General features: G+C 46.1%; 2 protein-coding genes across 34 annotated transcripts in view; both read left to right on the top strand.

Annotated features, from left to right (window-relative positions):
* CAMK2G (calcium/calmodulin dependent protein kinase II gamma) overlaps positions 1-10,881 on the top strand; it is a 109,305-nt gene extending 98,424 nt beyond the window's left edge. For 19 of the 30 annotated variants that reach the window (XM_027459830.3, XM_027459823.3, XM_072039536.1 and 16 more), the window contains 4 exons: positions 3,080-3,155; positions 3,678-3,772; positions 4,892-5,137; positions 8,118-10,881. In XM_027459830.3, coding sequence (XP_027315631.1) covers positions 3,080-3,155; positions 3,678-3,772; positions 4,892-5,124 — 404 coding nt within the window. In that variant the 3' untranslated portion in view covers positions 5,125-5,137; positions 8,118-10,881. Of the gene's footprint in view, positions 1-743; positions 870-3,079; positions 3,156-3,677; positions 3,773-4,891; positions 5,138-8,117 lie in introns of all 30 variants that reach the window. The other 11 variants (XM_027459811.3, XM_027459829.3, XM_027459831.3 and 8 more) reach the window with 2 other exon arrangements.
* Positions 10,882-15,456: 4,575 nt separating this feature from the next.
* Positions 15,457-16,258, top strand: part of NDST2 (N-deacetylase and N-sulfotransferase 2) — a 130,139-nt gene continuing 129,337 nt past the window's right edge. For all 4 annotated transcript variants that reach the window (XM_027459795.3, XM_027459792.3, XM_027459798.3 and 1 more), the window contains exon 1: positions 15,457-15,647. The gene's annotated coding sequence lies outside the window, so the exon portion shown is untranslated. The remainder of the gene's footprint in view (positions 15,648-16,258) is intronic.

Below are 16,258 nucleotides of genomic sequence, written 5' to 3' on the forward strand. Positions count from 1 at the left end.
ACTAGTTGTCTGACTGCTTAATGCTGCGACAGATCCTTAATGTGAGTTGGGTACACCTGAAGTATTTGATTCTGCTCAGGGCAGTCTGGTGGGAAGAGAGGAGCAGGCATGCCCTCTTCTGTCTCCTCCTGTCATCTATTCCTGGTTTCCTGCGCACAGCGCCAGTGCCTCATGATGCAGCAGTCAGAGCCTCCGTGTTAATGTTTCTGAAGTAGCTCTAAGAATGTCAAACTGCTGGTTTGTGAGGCATAATGGGCATGGTGTTTTGTCTAGCCAGAATGGAAGGGAAATGATCTCGAGTCCGTTTTGCAGTGAACTGTCCATCACCGCTTCCTTATTACCTCGTTCCTCTTGTTCTTGGCGAGGCCCTGCGTGGAGCCCCGAGGAGCAGCAGCGAGCAGTGCGGGGCAGCGTTCTCCCTCCCCGCTCCTCTCCGGGTTGGTGTGCAGTGGTTTGGCTGCCCTGCTTCCTTTCTCCCTCTCTCCCACCTCGTACTTGCCCTCTGCTGCTCTGTCACCCTCCTGGCCAGCGTGAGCTCTCCCTCAGAGCACCCCCAGCACTCCGAGGGGTGCCCCACGGGACAGGCTGCGGAGCAGAGCGGGCACAGCTCGCTGGGACGGGGGCGTCTCTGTGTGCCCACGGGTTGGGGCTTGCGTGTGTTTGTATTTCTGTGTTGGTCTTTATTTTGCTTTCTGGTTTACGTTCGTTTGTTCATTATTTTAACGCTTACGTTTGTTTTGCAGCTACCCAGTCTTGTGAAGAGAAGCTTCTTGCCTGGGACAGCCCAGGGCAGACACTGGAGTTAGAGCGTGCTCGGTCGGAGCCCTTGCTAACTCCAGTAGTTCCCTTTGTGCACAGCAGTGCACCGTGTAAGTTAGCAGCTGGGTAGCAGTAGCCGAGTAGTGCGACTGACTAGCTCCCCTAGGCGCCGGGCTCCCCTTCTCCCCAACACCTCACCCCCCCGGGCCGGCCGGGCACGGCGAGCCCCGGGCAGGCCGCAGGCCTCGGGCCGCCCCCAGGCGGCGCTCCCGGGCCGGGCCTGGGCCGGCTGCGGGGAGCGGCGGAGGCCGCCGGGGGGAGCCCCGGGGCCGGGCCCGCGCTGCGCGGCCCCCTCGGGGGTGCAGCACAGCTGGTGGGAACGCCGTCCTGCCCCCGGTCCGGGGACGCTGCCCGCTGCAAAACGCGGGTCGCCTTCTGTGTGTCACTGCGGGCTCGGGACATGTAGGAGAAGCCAGAAGGCAAGCGCAGTCTGATGGAGAGGATTTGCGCTGAAGGGTCAGCGCTGCTGTGTGGTGACGTTTGGGAGACGGGTGCAGGTCTTGAGACGAGCCAGCACACGGTGGCTGCGGTCTGCAGATTTGGCATTCATCCCAAGTGGAGCCTTTCCCATGGACCATGTTTTACAGGTGTGGCACATGTTCAGGAGGGGGATCCAATGTGTAGCCATGCTTCGTGGGGAAGCCGTTCCAGGCGATTTGCTTGTGAAAGTGTTTTTCATAATAGGCATAGCCCACTGTGTCATTTTGATCCATTCCTTCTATATGTCACTTCGTATGTGGAAATTTATACAGCCCGAGCAGTAAAACTAGCTCCCTTACCACCACGAGCCAGTTGTTCCCTAACCAAGATGTTCCCGTGGCTAACTGGGTAGTATAATCCTCTTAATAGATTTCCAGAGTGGGTGCAGGCATCTTTCTGAGCCACTGGGATTATCACCTTGTTGCTCTTCAGCTGTGCTTCCCAGTGCTGGGATGATACGCGCATGTGGATGAAAGTTTAAGGTGGAGGGGAGTTTGCACTAACATCTTCTGGCATCTACAGTGGGAGTCAGCTTTTCTGAATTGGACACCTAAAGATGGTAGGTTGTGTTTCAGGGCTGTGCTCCTAATGATAGGCATCTGAAATACCTCAGGTGAGGCTTGCAGAGTTGCTTACTTCTTTCAGGGCCTAAAGGAGAAGACTGGTGACTAGTTCCATTTCAGACACCTACACTTCAGATGCCTAAGGGCAGATGAATTACAGTTCTGGTGGTAGGGATTAGAAATTATGTGGTAATGGTGATGGTGAAGACAATGATAGAGCACCTCCTATACACTTGTATGATGTGTACCATAGCCTACCTCAAGGGAAACTGTGGGGAAGGCTGAAGATCTGTTGGGTGTGCATACAGTCATAGACCTTAAGTAGTGTTACTTCACAGAGCTGAGCCAAACTCTGTCAGTTTGAAGGACTCCAGATATCAGTAAGGGTGATGGAAGGCTTCAAAGGGGATGGGGCATCAGCTGTGGTAAACCAAGAGAAGGAAGTGCAGAGGTGCATTCCAGAGCAAGGTCGAATCAGCAGTAGACAGCTAGCCAGCTGTCTTTGCTCATCTTGAAGTTCAGTGTGCTGGGGCTGGGTTAACGGCAGTGCTGGTAAGGGCTCTGCCATAGGGATCTGCCTGAGGGACAGAGTGCATACTAGTGTATACCTAGGGCCTGTTCATCCAACCCATCCATCCTGCTGCGGTTGTCTTTCTAGCTTGTGGAAGTCATCCCTACATGTCCCAGTTGCTTGTTTGCAGCATTCATAATAGCTGAGGTATTGGTGATGGTGATAGGCAAGTTGTTGGGAGATTTTTTCCAATTCGCTTGGTCTGTGTGGTGGCCATTGGCCCATGGCTACTGTGGTGAAGAGTTTCTACAACTTAAGCTGCTAGACAAATGCTTCACATGGGCAGGTTCACTGACATTTATTGGTCAGAATCCCTGGAAGCACCTAGAGCTGTCATTCAGGAGACACCTCCGGTGCGTGAGACAGGCCTTTCTAGAAGAAAAGGAAAAAAAAAAATAATTGAATATGACATCTTTATTTCATTTCTCCCTGCATTATGGGATCACCATTCCCCTATCATACCACTGCCCCCCTACTCTCATATGGATGGCTGTCGTTACTGCATATCTCCAAAATGCAGGGAGCAGCATCCTATGAGATCTACACTAATGGTGCTCTGCAAATTGCTTGTACAAAGCACCCACTAGCCCCATATTCCTATCGAAGTCTTACGTGCAGTTAAATTGCTCTTTCTTCTTGTTCGCAGTGCGTAAGCAGGAGATCATTAAGATAACAGAGCAGCTGATAGAAGCCATCAACAATGGAGACTTTGAGGCTTATACGTAAGTACTGTTGGTTTGTGCATAGATACCTTCTGACAGGTCACCAATCAGTTTGTGTGCAAGTTATGTTGTGGCTTCCGGGTATGAGTAAGAGTCGTACAATTGGGTATGATAAATATTGGTGTGCTTCTTAGCCTCTCTCACTTGTAGTCAGGAATACAGTAGAGCTGTTTAAATGAACTTGAAGTAGAAGTCAGATATCAAACAGCAACAGGAGTGGCAAAAGGAAAATGCCCTGTCTTTGTAAGCTGTGTGTGTGTTTGGGGGGAGGAGGAGAGACAGTGAGATGAGCATAAAGAATAAAAGGTTGTATACCAGAAGCACAGAGGCTTGTTTGACATGAAATGCCAACTACCACCAACCCTGTGGTTGCAGCAGTACCCCATCCTCTAAGAACTTAATCAGACTAGTGAAATGTTTAGGAGGACACAGTGCAAGTCCCATGCCATACCAATACTGCATTGTGTAATTAGCCTTTGGGCTTAGATGCAGGCTGTAAGGCTGTATTGCTTTTCTTTGCAGAAAAATCTGTGATCCTGGTTTGACCTCGTTTGAACCTGAAGCACTGGGGAACCTGGTTGAAGGAATGGATTTCCATAAGTTTTACTTTGAGAACTGTGAGTGGGTAGATTTGGTAACACCATCAGCCTTTTCTCTAATCTTCATTTATTTCACCTTTTCGGGGAAAAATTGCTCTTGTTTTTACTGCCTATCATAACCAGCAAGGACTTGGTTTTACATGGGTTGTGATGCATTTATAAGAGACAGCATTCTTTCTCTCAAAAGCATTTTTCAGCACCAAGTTCAGTTCTAACCCCCTGATCCCTTCACTGTACAGATATGATTTGCCTGATGCAAGTGTTTTGTAAGTGTTGATAACAGGAGCTCTAAAAGTTTGAGGCACCGGATTTCCTACTGATATGGAAATGGAAAAAATGAACACATTTGCATGGAAACAACCTGTATGTTTGGGATAGATATACTGAATGGTCAGATGTGAAGTGTATTATGCACAAACTGCTGACATGTGTGAACTTGGAGGTTTCTCTGGGTGGTTTCTGATCTCTACCACCGAATGAATCCCTTAAGTTCATTAGGATACGAGGGTCACCTTTTTCAGTCTGGGACAGGAAAAAGAGTTGGGAAAAATGCTATCATTTATACCAATGGATTTGCCTCCCTCCCTGCGTGTTTCCACAGGATGAAGTAACTGACATTTAAATCCTGAGCTGTTCAATTTCTTTGATTTTTGGGAGATATGTCAAGGTCCTTAGTATAGGCCATTACTAGTGCTCTAACCATGCAGAGACTTTGTCTCTCTAAAAAGCCTGTCCTGGAGTAAATTTTACGCTTCTCTGAGACCTGTTTGTATTTAATGCAGGCCTGGTGTACAGATATCCTGACTGTTGGCTCTTGCTACATTTCTGATAATTGAAACATTTTTTCCTATAACTAAGGAAACGGCAATACTGATGTTGAAAGAGTAGCAAGTGTCCTTTGTAAAAGAAGTGAGAACAAAGAAACCGGGGGGGTTCTAGGCAATAATAAGGGCTAAGTTTTGAAAGACAGGTGATAGGGCAAAGATAGGCTTGGATTTTGCCTGGAAATTACAGGAGCAATTTTTGTTGTATCCCAGAATCAAGCTGGAGGTGAGTAGACTACAAAAATTGGAGGCTGCGGGGGGAGCTGTTCTCGTAGTGGTAAAATGAAGCTGATGGTTTTGTGTGTTCTGCCAGTACTGTCGAAGAACAGCAAGCCAATACACACCACCATCCTGAACCCCCACGTCCATGTCATCGGTGAAGATGCTGCCTGCATCGCATACATCCGCCTGACACAGTACATCGACGGCCAAGGCCGGCCCCGCACCACGCAGTCTGAAGAGACTCGTGTCTGGCACCGCCGAGATGGCAAGTGGCTGAACGTCCACTACCACTGCTCTGGAGCCCCTGCAGCACCTCTCCAGTGAGGATCATACATGGGTATGGACTACCTGGGAAAGAATATATCATGCACATCCAAGGCTGCTGTATGTGGGAATTCAGTGCCATACTCCCAGACTATTCAAGGGTGTTTAGCTGTGAGAGAACCATTTTTAGTTGTCTGCAGGCTAAAAACGTCCACTGGTCTGTTGCAGCCTTGTCCTCTGGTCTCTGGAGGATTATCTGACACTCCTGACAAACCAAAGCCATGTGCCAGATGGTTGCTCCTGAGCATAGATACCCTTGTACCTGCAGTACTTGCTCCTGTATATTTAGCTTTGTGCTCAGACAGAGCACACAGCAGAGTATCTCATAGTGTGCACGTGCACAGGTTTGCTGTTTCCCAGCTGTCAGGGATCTACCTTTCTTGTACTTCATTACAGAAAGGATTCTTCTTTGGTTAATGTAGCATTGCCAGATAAAGCTGGTAAAATCTTGAGCTTTGACAAAAGCAAAGAGGTCAGTTAGCAGGTGCTGAATAATGCCTCGATCTAACAGACCTGTTCTGATAATGCCAACAGCACAGGTGATTAAAACTACCAGCGAGGGCAGATACAGGCTGTCAGACAGAGGAGTGAATCCAGCCTTCAGCACAAGCTGTAAGTGTTGGTGTACAAGGAGAAAAAGGCAAGCTTGGGAGAAAAACTGGCAGTGAAAGGTTCTTTTCATATAATGTACTGCCAAACCCTGGGGAAATTACTTGTCTTCTTAGGCTAGTTTAATACCTTGTCTATGAATCAGGGAATGGACAGAGCAGGTAGGGTAGTTTGGAGAATTTGAATGCCATGTTGGTGATTTCAGAGAACTTTTTAATGAGAATGTCATACTCTAAAGAGTACATTAAAAAATCTGTAGAGAACAATTTCTATGACATAAGAATAAAGATGTATTTTTATAAAATTTGCTACCAATTTGCTGATGAGCAGAAGCTATTTAGCTTACAATGTTGAAAAACTCAGAGGAAAAGAAATCTAAACAAATGATAATGTTAGAGGTTTTAAAACATTCCCCAATTAGCTTGACACAATTCAGCATGGGAGGAAACTTCAATTATAAAATTTGACTTGAAGCAACAATTGTTTCTTGCTCTTGAAGGAGAACAGTATGGTTCCACTTACTTCTTGAAGTATGCTTTTTAGGCATTTTGGTGTCTTTATTACTTTACTCTTATTGAGATGTACAAAATCTTTCTGCTTTCTTTCATTGTATACTGAAGTATATGACACATTCATTTTAAAGATCTAAGCTTCCTAATCTTAAAACCTTTTTACTCATAATTCTCCATTTCAAACAAAAACAACAACACTTCTACACCGGGGAGGCAATCTTTTTAAAATGTATTCATTTGAGAACAAGCCACTTGAGTATAGTTACTGCACCATGTGTACTACTAAGAACTAAGCCAGAAGCAGTTTGCATTCATTTGGATTGTGAGGGATTGAGCCCTAGTGAAGGCAATGGAAAGGAATGTGAACTACCACAAGCAGATTGCAGAGGTCACAAATGGAATTTGGGAAGCAGAAGTCAGGATGTCCTAAAAACCAGGGAAGCTTTCAAGAGAGCTGGACAATCAGCTGATTTTTTTCAGCAGGGAGTAAGGCAATGAGAAGGATAATGCCATTGGAGGGAAACAAAAAATAACTTCTTTTCATTGTTCTTCATCATGGAAGTGTTGAGGGAGACTTACATCTTAGACATAATCTGCTGTGAAGTCTCAAAAAAAGATGCAGAACAAATTAAAAAATTGAAGACTGGTATGGCTCGGTGGCTATGCCTAGAAGTTCTGAGAAAGCTTAGGAGTGAAGTGTCATAGCTGCTACAGAGGAGTTTTGTTTCCTTGACTCAGCTGCTGAAACACTGCACCTCTTCCAAAAGTATGTACTGGAGAGCTTTTGAAAACTGCAGAGTAGAACCCATTTCCAAACCACAAAATGTTGGTTAAAACAATATTTAAAAAATAAAATGAAGTTGAAGTATTTGCATGCATTTCTGGGTTCTGAAGGAAGTGTAACCACATGCAGTTACAAGTGGTTCAGCCCCCAGTGAACCACATGGAATCATTTGTGAGCCGTGTTGGCCTATGTGCATTGAAGGTTAAGGATGAAGAAGGAATGAGGTGAATAATAATGCTTAAATAGAAATCAATGGTTTGTTCTCACCTGCAAGGCAGAGTTCAGTTTTGGGTAAGTCAGCATGAAAAGATACAACAGCTATAAAAGAAATTTGAGGATAATCAGAGGACTTCTGTATGAGGAGAGAAGAGTAACCAAGAAGGGAGAGAACTAGTAAGAGAGTTGGAAAAAAATAAGCAAAGTAAGAAATTGTAGAAAGATGATTTTGGCTGTGCCAAAAATCATCTTTCTATATATAAATATGAAAAAAAATCAACCAAACTTAACTGATCAAAATAAATCTAGTAGTTTGATGCAATGAGATCAGCCAGGAGGACCCTTTGCTAAAAGCCATCACTAAGGCTACAAATTTGCAAAACTGCAGAAAAGGTCATACATTTGTTTAGATATTAAGGACATCCAGAGCAGAAAATGCTGAAGACTTTAAAATAATAGTTATAGATCTTTCTATTCAAGGCAAACGCCAATTGGCAGTGAGGTGGAAATTGTTCCTTAGGGCCAGACTCTTTGATCACCCCTTTGGGGAAACTTCTTCAACTTCTGGCACATGCCGCTATTAGATAGTGGACCCAGATATGCTCCAATCAAGCAAGTAATTCGTTTGAGCAAGTAGCTCAATTTTGTTGGCACACTCAGCCACCTGGAAGGGAAAGTGTGTTCCTCATGTCTTCAGGGCTCTGCTAATGAGTTCCAGTCTGATTTAGGAAGGGTTTTTCCCTACACCAAATACTTACCCATAGAAAAACTTGTTTTATTAATTGAGCTAACATTTGGCTTTATTTCCTTTCATCTTCTGCCCTCTTCTTCTCTCTTCTATCTGGGTGGACGCTACCTCTTCATGACTGCAGCAACTTGTGGAGATACTCAGCTGGAGGGCAATATCTTCTTAGCACGCAGCTCTGGAGTGCCTGAGTGACAGCAACGGTCATGTCTGTTTTGACATTAAAAAAAAAAAAAATACAAATTACAAACAGGCAGCAGCCAAATGCACGAAACCCTGCATGCATCTGATGCTCCGGGCGCTGCCTTTCTGTTGTTTTCCATGGATCCATCGTGTCTGTTTCTGCTGTACGAAGGTGTTTTTAAATCTAAAAAAGAAAAAAAAAAAAAGACATGTTGTTTGTATAAAATAATAAAAAAACAAACAGGAGTAATGCTAAATAAATGACAGATTATCCAACATGCCCCCTCCCCCAGGGCTAAGAAAATGGCAGCAGCTGGAACATCTTTCGGAAATGAAGTGAGGGGGAAAGCAAAAGTGAAGGAGAGAGAGAGAGGGAGAGCAAAAAAAGGAGGCGGCTTGAGCAGCGGATGGCTGAACTGTGCTCCGCAAAGCCTTGGTGGAAGTTAACATCGTGTTCAGGCTGTGCTGTGACTTCAATCAGTGAGCGGTGGCGAGGAGACCCCAGAGGAGCCAGTGTGAAGACTGGGGCGCAAGAGTGAGGAGGCGCTTCTCTTCCTATTGCCCAGCAGACTGACTTCAGCCTGAGTTTCTTCTTCGATTTCTGCACAGCAAAAACGTTATGGAAAGCTGGTTGCTCAGCTGCTGGATCCCAAAATAGACTTTTTTTTTTTAAAGAAAAAACAAAATGGGATGTTGATTTAAAACTAATGGTGTAAGTAAGGATTAAAAAAAAGTGGGTTTAAGTGAATATAACTTAAATAGAAGCTTGCTCTTCAAAGATACAGGTTTTAGAAACAGCCACTACCTGGCCAAACATGGATGTTTGAAGCCAGCTTATTTAATTAAAAAAAAAAAAAAAAAGAAAGAAAAAAGAAAAAGCGCTAAAAACAGCATTAAGAGCAGAGATTTTAGAGGAAGAGGGTACATGTATGGGATTTTCTATTTTTTTTCTTTCTAGTAGCATAGTTGGGATCCACAGTGCTGCAGAACACGTGTTCCTTAGGAAGCAGACAAGAAACTTAGTGTTATGTTCTTCATGAAGACTTGCACATACACTCCTATACGAGGCATAAATAGCGTGTGTTTTTTATACTGAAATATATGCACCATAGAAATAACGGGGTTACCTGGCCTCCTGTTTGGTTTGTTTGATCTCCGATGAAAAAAGCAGTGGGAGCCAGCAGCCCCAGCCAGGTGCTTGTCCCCACCACTAACCCATCTGATGTTTGTAAGTGTCATGTTTCCTAGTGTTTATTTGGGTAATTTTTCTATTTTTTACAGTGATGTTGTAACACAGAAAACTATCAGATCAGAACCTCAAACCGTAGCTGTAGGACTCCAGGCCGCCTCCTGGTGTTGCCTCTGGGTGTTAGAGGATACCTCATGAAGCAGAGGGGAAAGGGACTTAGCACATGTGATCTGATGTTTGTCCTTTGGGCCAATTCATCTTCCTTTCTTTTCTTTGCTGGAAAGGGAGTCCATTTTCTTTATTCATTAGTTGGGGAATATGGAATTATTTTGTTGACCTTACCAAGAACTGATCCTAGCCCCAAGCAGAAAACTGCCTTTTTGGTGGACCCTTTCAGTAACAGGGTTTGTCTTGACCAAGGGAAAGGACAGTGTTACTCATTCTTTATAGCATCTGGGATGGGCTTTTACCTAAATTTCTGTCTACCCCCTAATTATTTTTTGGATCTTTCAAGGCAATTGATGTGATTGTGTTGACAGCATACAAAATGTGAGGTAACCTTTTTACAGACTACGGAACTGAAGAAAGCTAATTTGAAATTTTAATCCTTATTTAACAGCATGCAGAAAGTAAAAGCTGTTGCACAAAGTGTGGCTGTCTGCCCCGGATAGCTGTCTGCTCCCTTTGTCAGAGAGGTGCTAACCCACACCAGGATTAGATCAGCTAACCCGTGAGGAAGGAAAAGACCATCTACACGCCCCAGGTTTGTCAGAGTAAATACTCTTTTATTCCTCCCTCCACCATCCTGGGGAGGACTTGTGGGGCTTGAACCCGTAGGGGGCAAACACTAAATGTTATTATTTCAAAACATTTTAAAGACAGCACTAAGCCACTGAGTGAAGTGGAAAAACAAGAAGCCTTGATATTTTATTCAGTTGTTGTTTGTTTTTTTTTTCTAAGCCACAAAGAGAGAGCAAACAGGAGATTACAATTATGCCATTTTAAAAAAGATAAATACAAAACATTATGCATGCCTTCTTTAGGTCTGATCTTCCTTGTCTCTTTACCTGATGATGATTAATACATAAAAAGAAAACCCTCTGTATTACGTACCTGCATCTTTCAGAGAAAAATTAAAAGGAAAAGAACTGTTGGGTTTTTTGGTTTTGCACAGTCTTGGAGACAAACTCTTTTTTTTTTTGTTTGTTTGTTTTGTTTCCTTTTTAAGTTAATGAGAACCTTAGCTTGGTATGGCCATTATCAAACACAGCTGTACACCTTTAGCATTCTTAATGTTCTCTTATGGGGCTAATATAAGCATCTATATAATATATATTATAAATATCACATTTTAAACAGGAAATGGAAGGCATTTGATGCAGAATTTTTGCATGATATAGAAATAATTAAAGTTAGCTAGTGTTTGTTTGTTTGGTCTGAATGTTGGTAGAACCTTCATAGCTTTGTTACAATGAAACCTTGAACTGAAGATATTTAATAAAATAACATTTAAACAGTGCACAGTTTTGAGTGTCACACTTTTCATTTAAACCATGGGACGATGTGTAATTGGCACTTCTGGGATAAAAATCATTCCACAAAGCTGTTTTATATTTCAATATATCATGTGATTAAAAAGCCACGTTTTGAAAAAATGAAAAGGTAAGTGGTATCATTAAAAAAAACATTAATAAAAAAAGCAAAGGGATAGTAGAACCTGTGAAAATGGTTGGTTCAGTTCCTGGTGGTCTAGCCTAGCTATGCTGTTATCTGCTTGCTTGCTGTGTTGTCTTTACCAGTATTTCAGCTTTTTTTGTGGAATAAACTGTCTTGCATTTAGGTTTGCTTGATGTAAACATGCTGAACTCAAGCTGTTGGGCAGCTCCTAGGTCTGCTAGCTGGTGGATTTATTTCATATTCTAGATGGGATGGGGACGCTCCTGCAGAGGCACAGATGTGTCCGGCAATGCGTGCAGAGCTGCCCGCTCTAGCAGAGTGATGGCTTTGCAAACCAGAAGGCTGTGGTTTGGCTCTGTTTCACCTGTTGGCAGGCTTTCTTTCCTCTCGTGCATTTTCCTTTCACTTCCAGCCTCGTACCACTCAGGCCGCTCACAAAAGGGCGGCCAGGTGCTATCTGCCGAGAGCTGCCCCGTGGCTGCCAGTGGCACGCAGGCCCATGCCACAGCCACCCCTTCCAGCTCCCCAGCCTGTGGTGAGGTGGTGCTGCTCCCCATGTTTGGCCTGTCCTAGGGGAGTCCTGTGGATCCCTAGGAAGTAGGTGTCGGTGCTGCTTGAGGAGGCAACTGCTTTTCCTGCCTGATCAAACAGCAGGAAAATTGTCCTTAGTTTAAAGGGAGAAAGTAAGGGTTTTACAGCCTGCTTGAGCTGACCTGTTCATGGCCATCAGATAGCTCCTGCTAGTGCAGCAGCAAAGAGAGCTGCTGCTACTGCTTCTGGCATTCAAGGCAGCATCATTCAGTCAGTAAGCTCTCTGCTGAAGCAGCTAACCATACCTTAATGGTCTTGGAAGAAATGTGGCAGTACAATCCAATATTCACAAGGAAACGATGCCCATAAAGTCAGCGCTAGTCATCTGTGTTCGTTGTAGCTCTCTTAACCAGCACATTTAACCAGAGTCATTTAAATGCTGCTATTGGAAGTACAATAGGCAGGCTAATTCTTCTGTCAGGAATATTTATGGACTATATATACGGGGCCTTTCAGAGGGTTCATGTGTGTGTTTGTGAGATTTAAGTACATTAATTGAAAAAAGATGATGTTGGTTTAAGTTGCTCTTTATGTGCCTTCACCACTCACAATTGCTCTGTTAGTCTGTCTTGGACAGGAGCTCTGAGAAATGTGTAAGTCTGATAAATTTTCTCTAGAAAGGCCTCTTGTTTTCTTCTCTGGCAGCAGGGATTGGGAATGGCATTGATCTGCAGCTCAATACCTCTAACATTAGATCTAAAGCTGCAACTTTTTCACAGACTTACTTTCCAGTGTGCCTGTCTAATTACCATTTGCTCATTCTGTTGGATGGCATTTGCCATCTTGCTACATAAGAGGAGTGGCTGAGTGTGGTCTCCCAAGTGTGCCTCTCCCTCCCAGTATATGCACATGCACACTGGTACACATGGGCTGATTATGCTCTGGGGGACTGGATTAATGGTAGCTTTTATTTGTGCCTAAATCTGATTTCCCTTTAAACCAGGACTGGTCTGCTGTCACTTGATGGGTTAGCAGAACAAATTTGGGCAGGATGTTTTAACACTGTAGTATGTGTGAGAGCTGGGGAGAAGCAGGAACAGCATTAGATCTCCAGTGATTGTATCCTTTCCATTTTATTATGAAAATTATTACCTTCTTCTTTATGTACAACTGATAATGTAGACAAAGGGATGGAGTATTTGACTAGTGATCAGAAGGCATGATCTGTTCCTGGTTTGTGTTACAGTTCTGCAGGGTGACTGTAGACAACCCACTTGTGTGCTGTGTGCTTCACTCTTTCCCTTTGTATGTGCTGATAACAAGGCTGACCTCTGTAGCAACTAGAAACAGACTGATGAAGAGTGATGCACAGCAGCTGGGTGGTATTGCTGCTACACATCACAGACTGTTTTTTTTTCTTTTTTTCCCTGAGAACTGGAAAGGTTTAGGGCTGCAGAGTAATGCACCTGGAATGCTTGTTTATTTGGGGTTGAAATGGATTTATTTTAGAGCTGGGAAAGGTGGTCCTTGGGGGCACTTAAAGTGGCTTGAGTGGAGGGTTATGAATCTTCCCCGTGAGACCCTGAGTGCCTGAGAACTCCTCACCTGCAGGAATGCCTTGCCTGCCTGCCTGCCTGCTGGTTAGGAACAGGAATTTACTGGCGTGTAGTACCACAAAGGTGGTAAGGAAGCAATTTCCTCTGTGCTATAAGAAGCCTTAGATAGAAAACAGAAAGACACATGCTCGTGTTTTTTTATGGCAACCTGACCACAGTGGAAGGATGCAAAAAATTAAGTCAAAATACAGTCTCAATCTGAAACATCCTTGTGCTGTGGAGGGGTAATCTAAAGCACAGTGGTATAGGGGAAGAGGAGGAAGGTTGCTTGCCCTTATCTGTGACAATTTACATAATTTTATTCATCATAATTAGCCATGAATGGTTGGGCAGGGTGACTTTTATTCACAGAAATAATCCACCCTAACACCGCATATTGACAGAGCTGAGACTTGGCTAGTTCTTGCTGGGATGAAATACTCTCTCATCACGACCTGCAGTGTTCGTACCAACAGAGGGGAGCCTGAAAAAAGGAGCTGGGTGTGCTTCCAAGGCCTTACTTGCACTGGAACTTCTCATGGCCTGTATTAGTAGATAGGGCAATGCAGTTCTATAAAACAATTTGCCAGTTTGCTGCTTCTTACATATTTGGAAGTTTATTTTAAACTAAAAAAAAAACAACACAAACCTTACCTATTATAAGAAGGACATGTTCTGCTCACCTATGTTGTTTGAAATTCATCTCTTTGGATCCATTGTATTTTTATTGGTATTTTTTTTATACTGGAAAATCCATCTCTTTGGATTTATCATATTTTTCTTGGAATGAAATGAAAAGTATGGTAAATCCAAAGAGATGGATTTCAAACAGCTTATGAGTAGAACATGTCTTTCCTATCTAAGTGGCCCAAACTTTGAGATAGTCTAAATGTTTTTAGGAATCATAAATAGATTTCACCTGTGTTCATCCCACAGTAGTATTAATGCTGATGGTATTTTAATTGTCAGCAAGTTTGAACACCTGATCTCCTACACATGTGCAATATCAATAAAAGTCTCTCAAACCAATTATAAATACTTCATTAACCTTTGAGTTTCGACATGTGGTAACATGTTTCTTTTATACAACATTATGCTTTGACTTTCCCTGTAGAAAGAAATGGGTTTCCTGACACAGTAAAATTTCAGTAGAAGTGGGCAAATTAGAAATATTCAATATAGCTTTCTTTTTTTCTTTTCTTTTCTTTTTTTTTTTTTTTTTTAACTGAATATGTAGGGAAGCTTGCTCTTTTATTTTTGTTTTATATCTTCAGGAGGAGAAAGATGTTTCAGAGAAATGCAGTCTTAGCAGGAATGGCACGTGCTCCGTCCTAAGCAGGCACAGAGCAATGTATAGCCTGGAAGATGGAAAGGGAGTTACACAGCAGAGTCCTGGGCACGTGTTGGAGTGTGAGGAGGCTGGTGCAGGGAGACGAGGAGCTGCAAAATGGATGTAAAACCTCTTGCAGGTTAGTAGAGAAGGCTATGTGTGACACAGGACAAAACTAAAAGATGAATAAGGGATGGAGGTGTTGTGACATGGTGAAACCAGAAGAAAGGCAAGTGACTGCTGTTCTGGAGGTGTGAGGAAGGAGTAAAAGTTTGGGGGGGACGGGGTATATTTTGGGGCTACTTCTTCCACTACAGTTTTAAATGTGAGTGTAAGGCAGTATTGTTGCACCTGTGTGGTGTGTGATGTGCTGTCCCAGCAGTGATCCCAGCTGTGTCTTCTACTACTTGAGATTGCTTGGACTGGGGACGGGAGGGCAATTACCCAAAAAAACCCACACCTCTTCTTATATCAGTATCTCAAATTGTGGTTGGAAGTAGTAAATCTCGCAAATCTCATTTCATGGAATGTGGTCCAGGATCTCAAATTCTACCACAACACCCCACCCAGCGCTGAAGTCTGGCAGCTTCCCCCTGGTGCTTTGGGGCCGTCCCCTGCTCCTGCCCCCGCCTCAGCCCTTGTCCGTGGCGTGCTGCAGGGCCTGGGGCAGGGATTGGGGTTCCCCACCCCCCCTTCACCCCGCTGCTCTCCTCCAGCGGGGTGTCAGCAGGCAGGGGCTGAACGATGCCCCAGCCCCCGCAGCGCTGCTCCCCGCTGCATCTTCGCCCCCTGCTGCACCTGCGGCTGGGGCTGTGCTGTGCCTCGGTCACCCCCCGGCCACCCCCAGCCCTGCCCCTGCCCCCTGCGGCCGGGCCCGGCCCCGTCCCCGCTCCTCCCGGGCCCGGGGCGTGTCGGTGTCGGTGTCGGTGTGGCGGCTCCTCCTCCCCGCCTCCCCTCGCTCCCTGCCCGCGGAAGATGGCGGCCGGGCGGCGCGGCGGCGGCTCCCCCAGCGGCCGGAGGGACGCCCAGCGGCCGGCAGCCGGCGGGCCGCGGCCGGCCTGAGGCAGAGCTCCCCGCGGCGCCGGGGGGACGGCGGCCCCCAGCGAGCCCGGAGCCCGGCCCCCAGCCCGCCCGGCGCGGCTCCTGCGGCAGGTGAGGAGGGCGAGGACGAGGAGGAGGAGGGCGGCGGCGGCCCGGCCTCGGGGGGCGGCGGGGGCCGGCAGCCACCTGTGCGGGCCCGGCGGGGCAGCGGGGCGAGGGGCCGGGCCGCCAGGGCTCGCTCCCCGCGGGCTCCCGGCCGCTGGGCTCCAGCCCCGGGCCCGAGGCACGCTCACGGCGGCGGTGGAGCGCCGGGCAGGAGCCGGGGTAGCGCTGTGCTGGCTGCGCGCCTCGCTGCGAGAGCACCCCGAGAGCCACAGGTATGCACGGGCACGGAGCGGCCCCATGTGCTCGCTCCTCAGCCCGGTGCCCTCGGCTCGGGGCCGTGCATCCACACCGCGGGAGCAGAGCCCCAGGACCGGAGCGCGGGGACAGCCGAGGTGCCCCATCTGCAGCGGGCTGCTCAGCGCCACGGCCGGGCTCACGGAGCCGGCTCCTGGCAGCTGCCCCCGCAGCAGCTCCCCAGCCCGTGCCCCTCGCCGCTCGGGGCGGCTGTGCCGTGCTGAGGGCCCGGCCGCTTCCAAGAGCAGCCGAACTGCGCTAGGCCCGCGCTGAGCCAGTGGAAAAACTCCCTGCTAGGGTCTGGCAGCCGGCATCAAATATTC

Source organism: Anas platyrhynchos, chromosome 6 (genome assembly GCF_047663525.1).
Source record: "Anas platyrhynchos isolate ZD024472 breed Pekin duck chromosome 6, IASCAAS_PekinDuck_T2T, whole genome shotgun sequence".
NCBI lineage: Eukaryota > Metazoa > Chordata > Aves > Anseriformes > Anatidae > Anas > Anas platyrhynchos.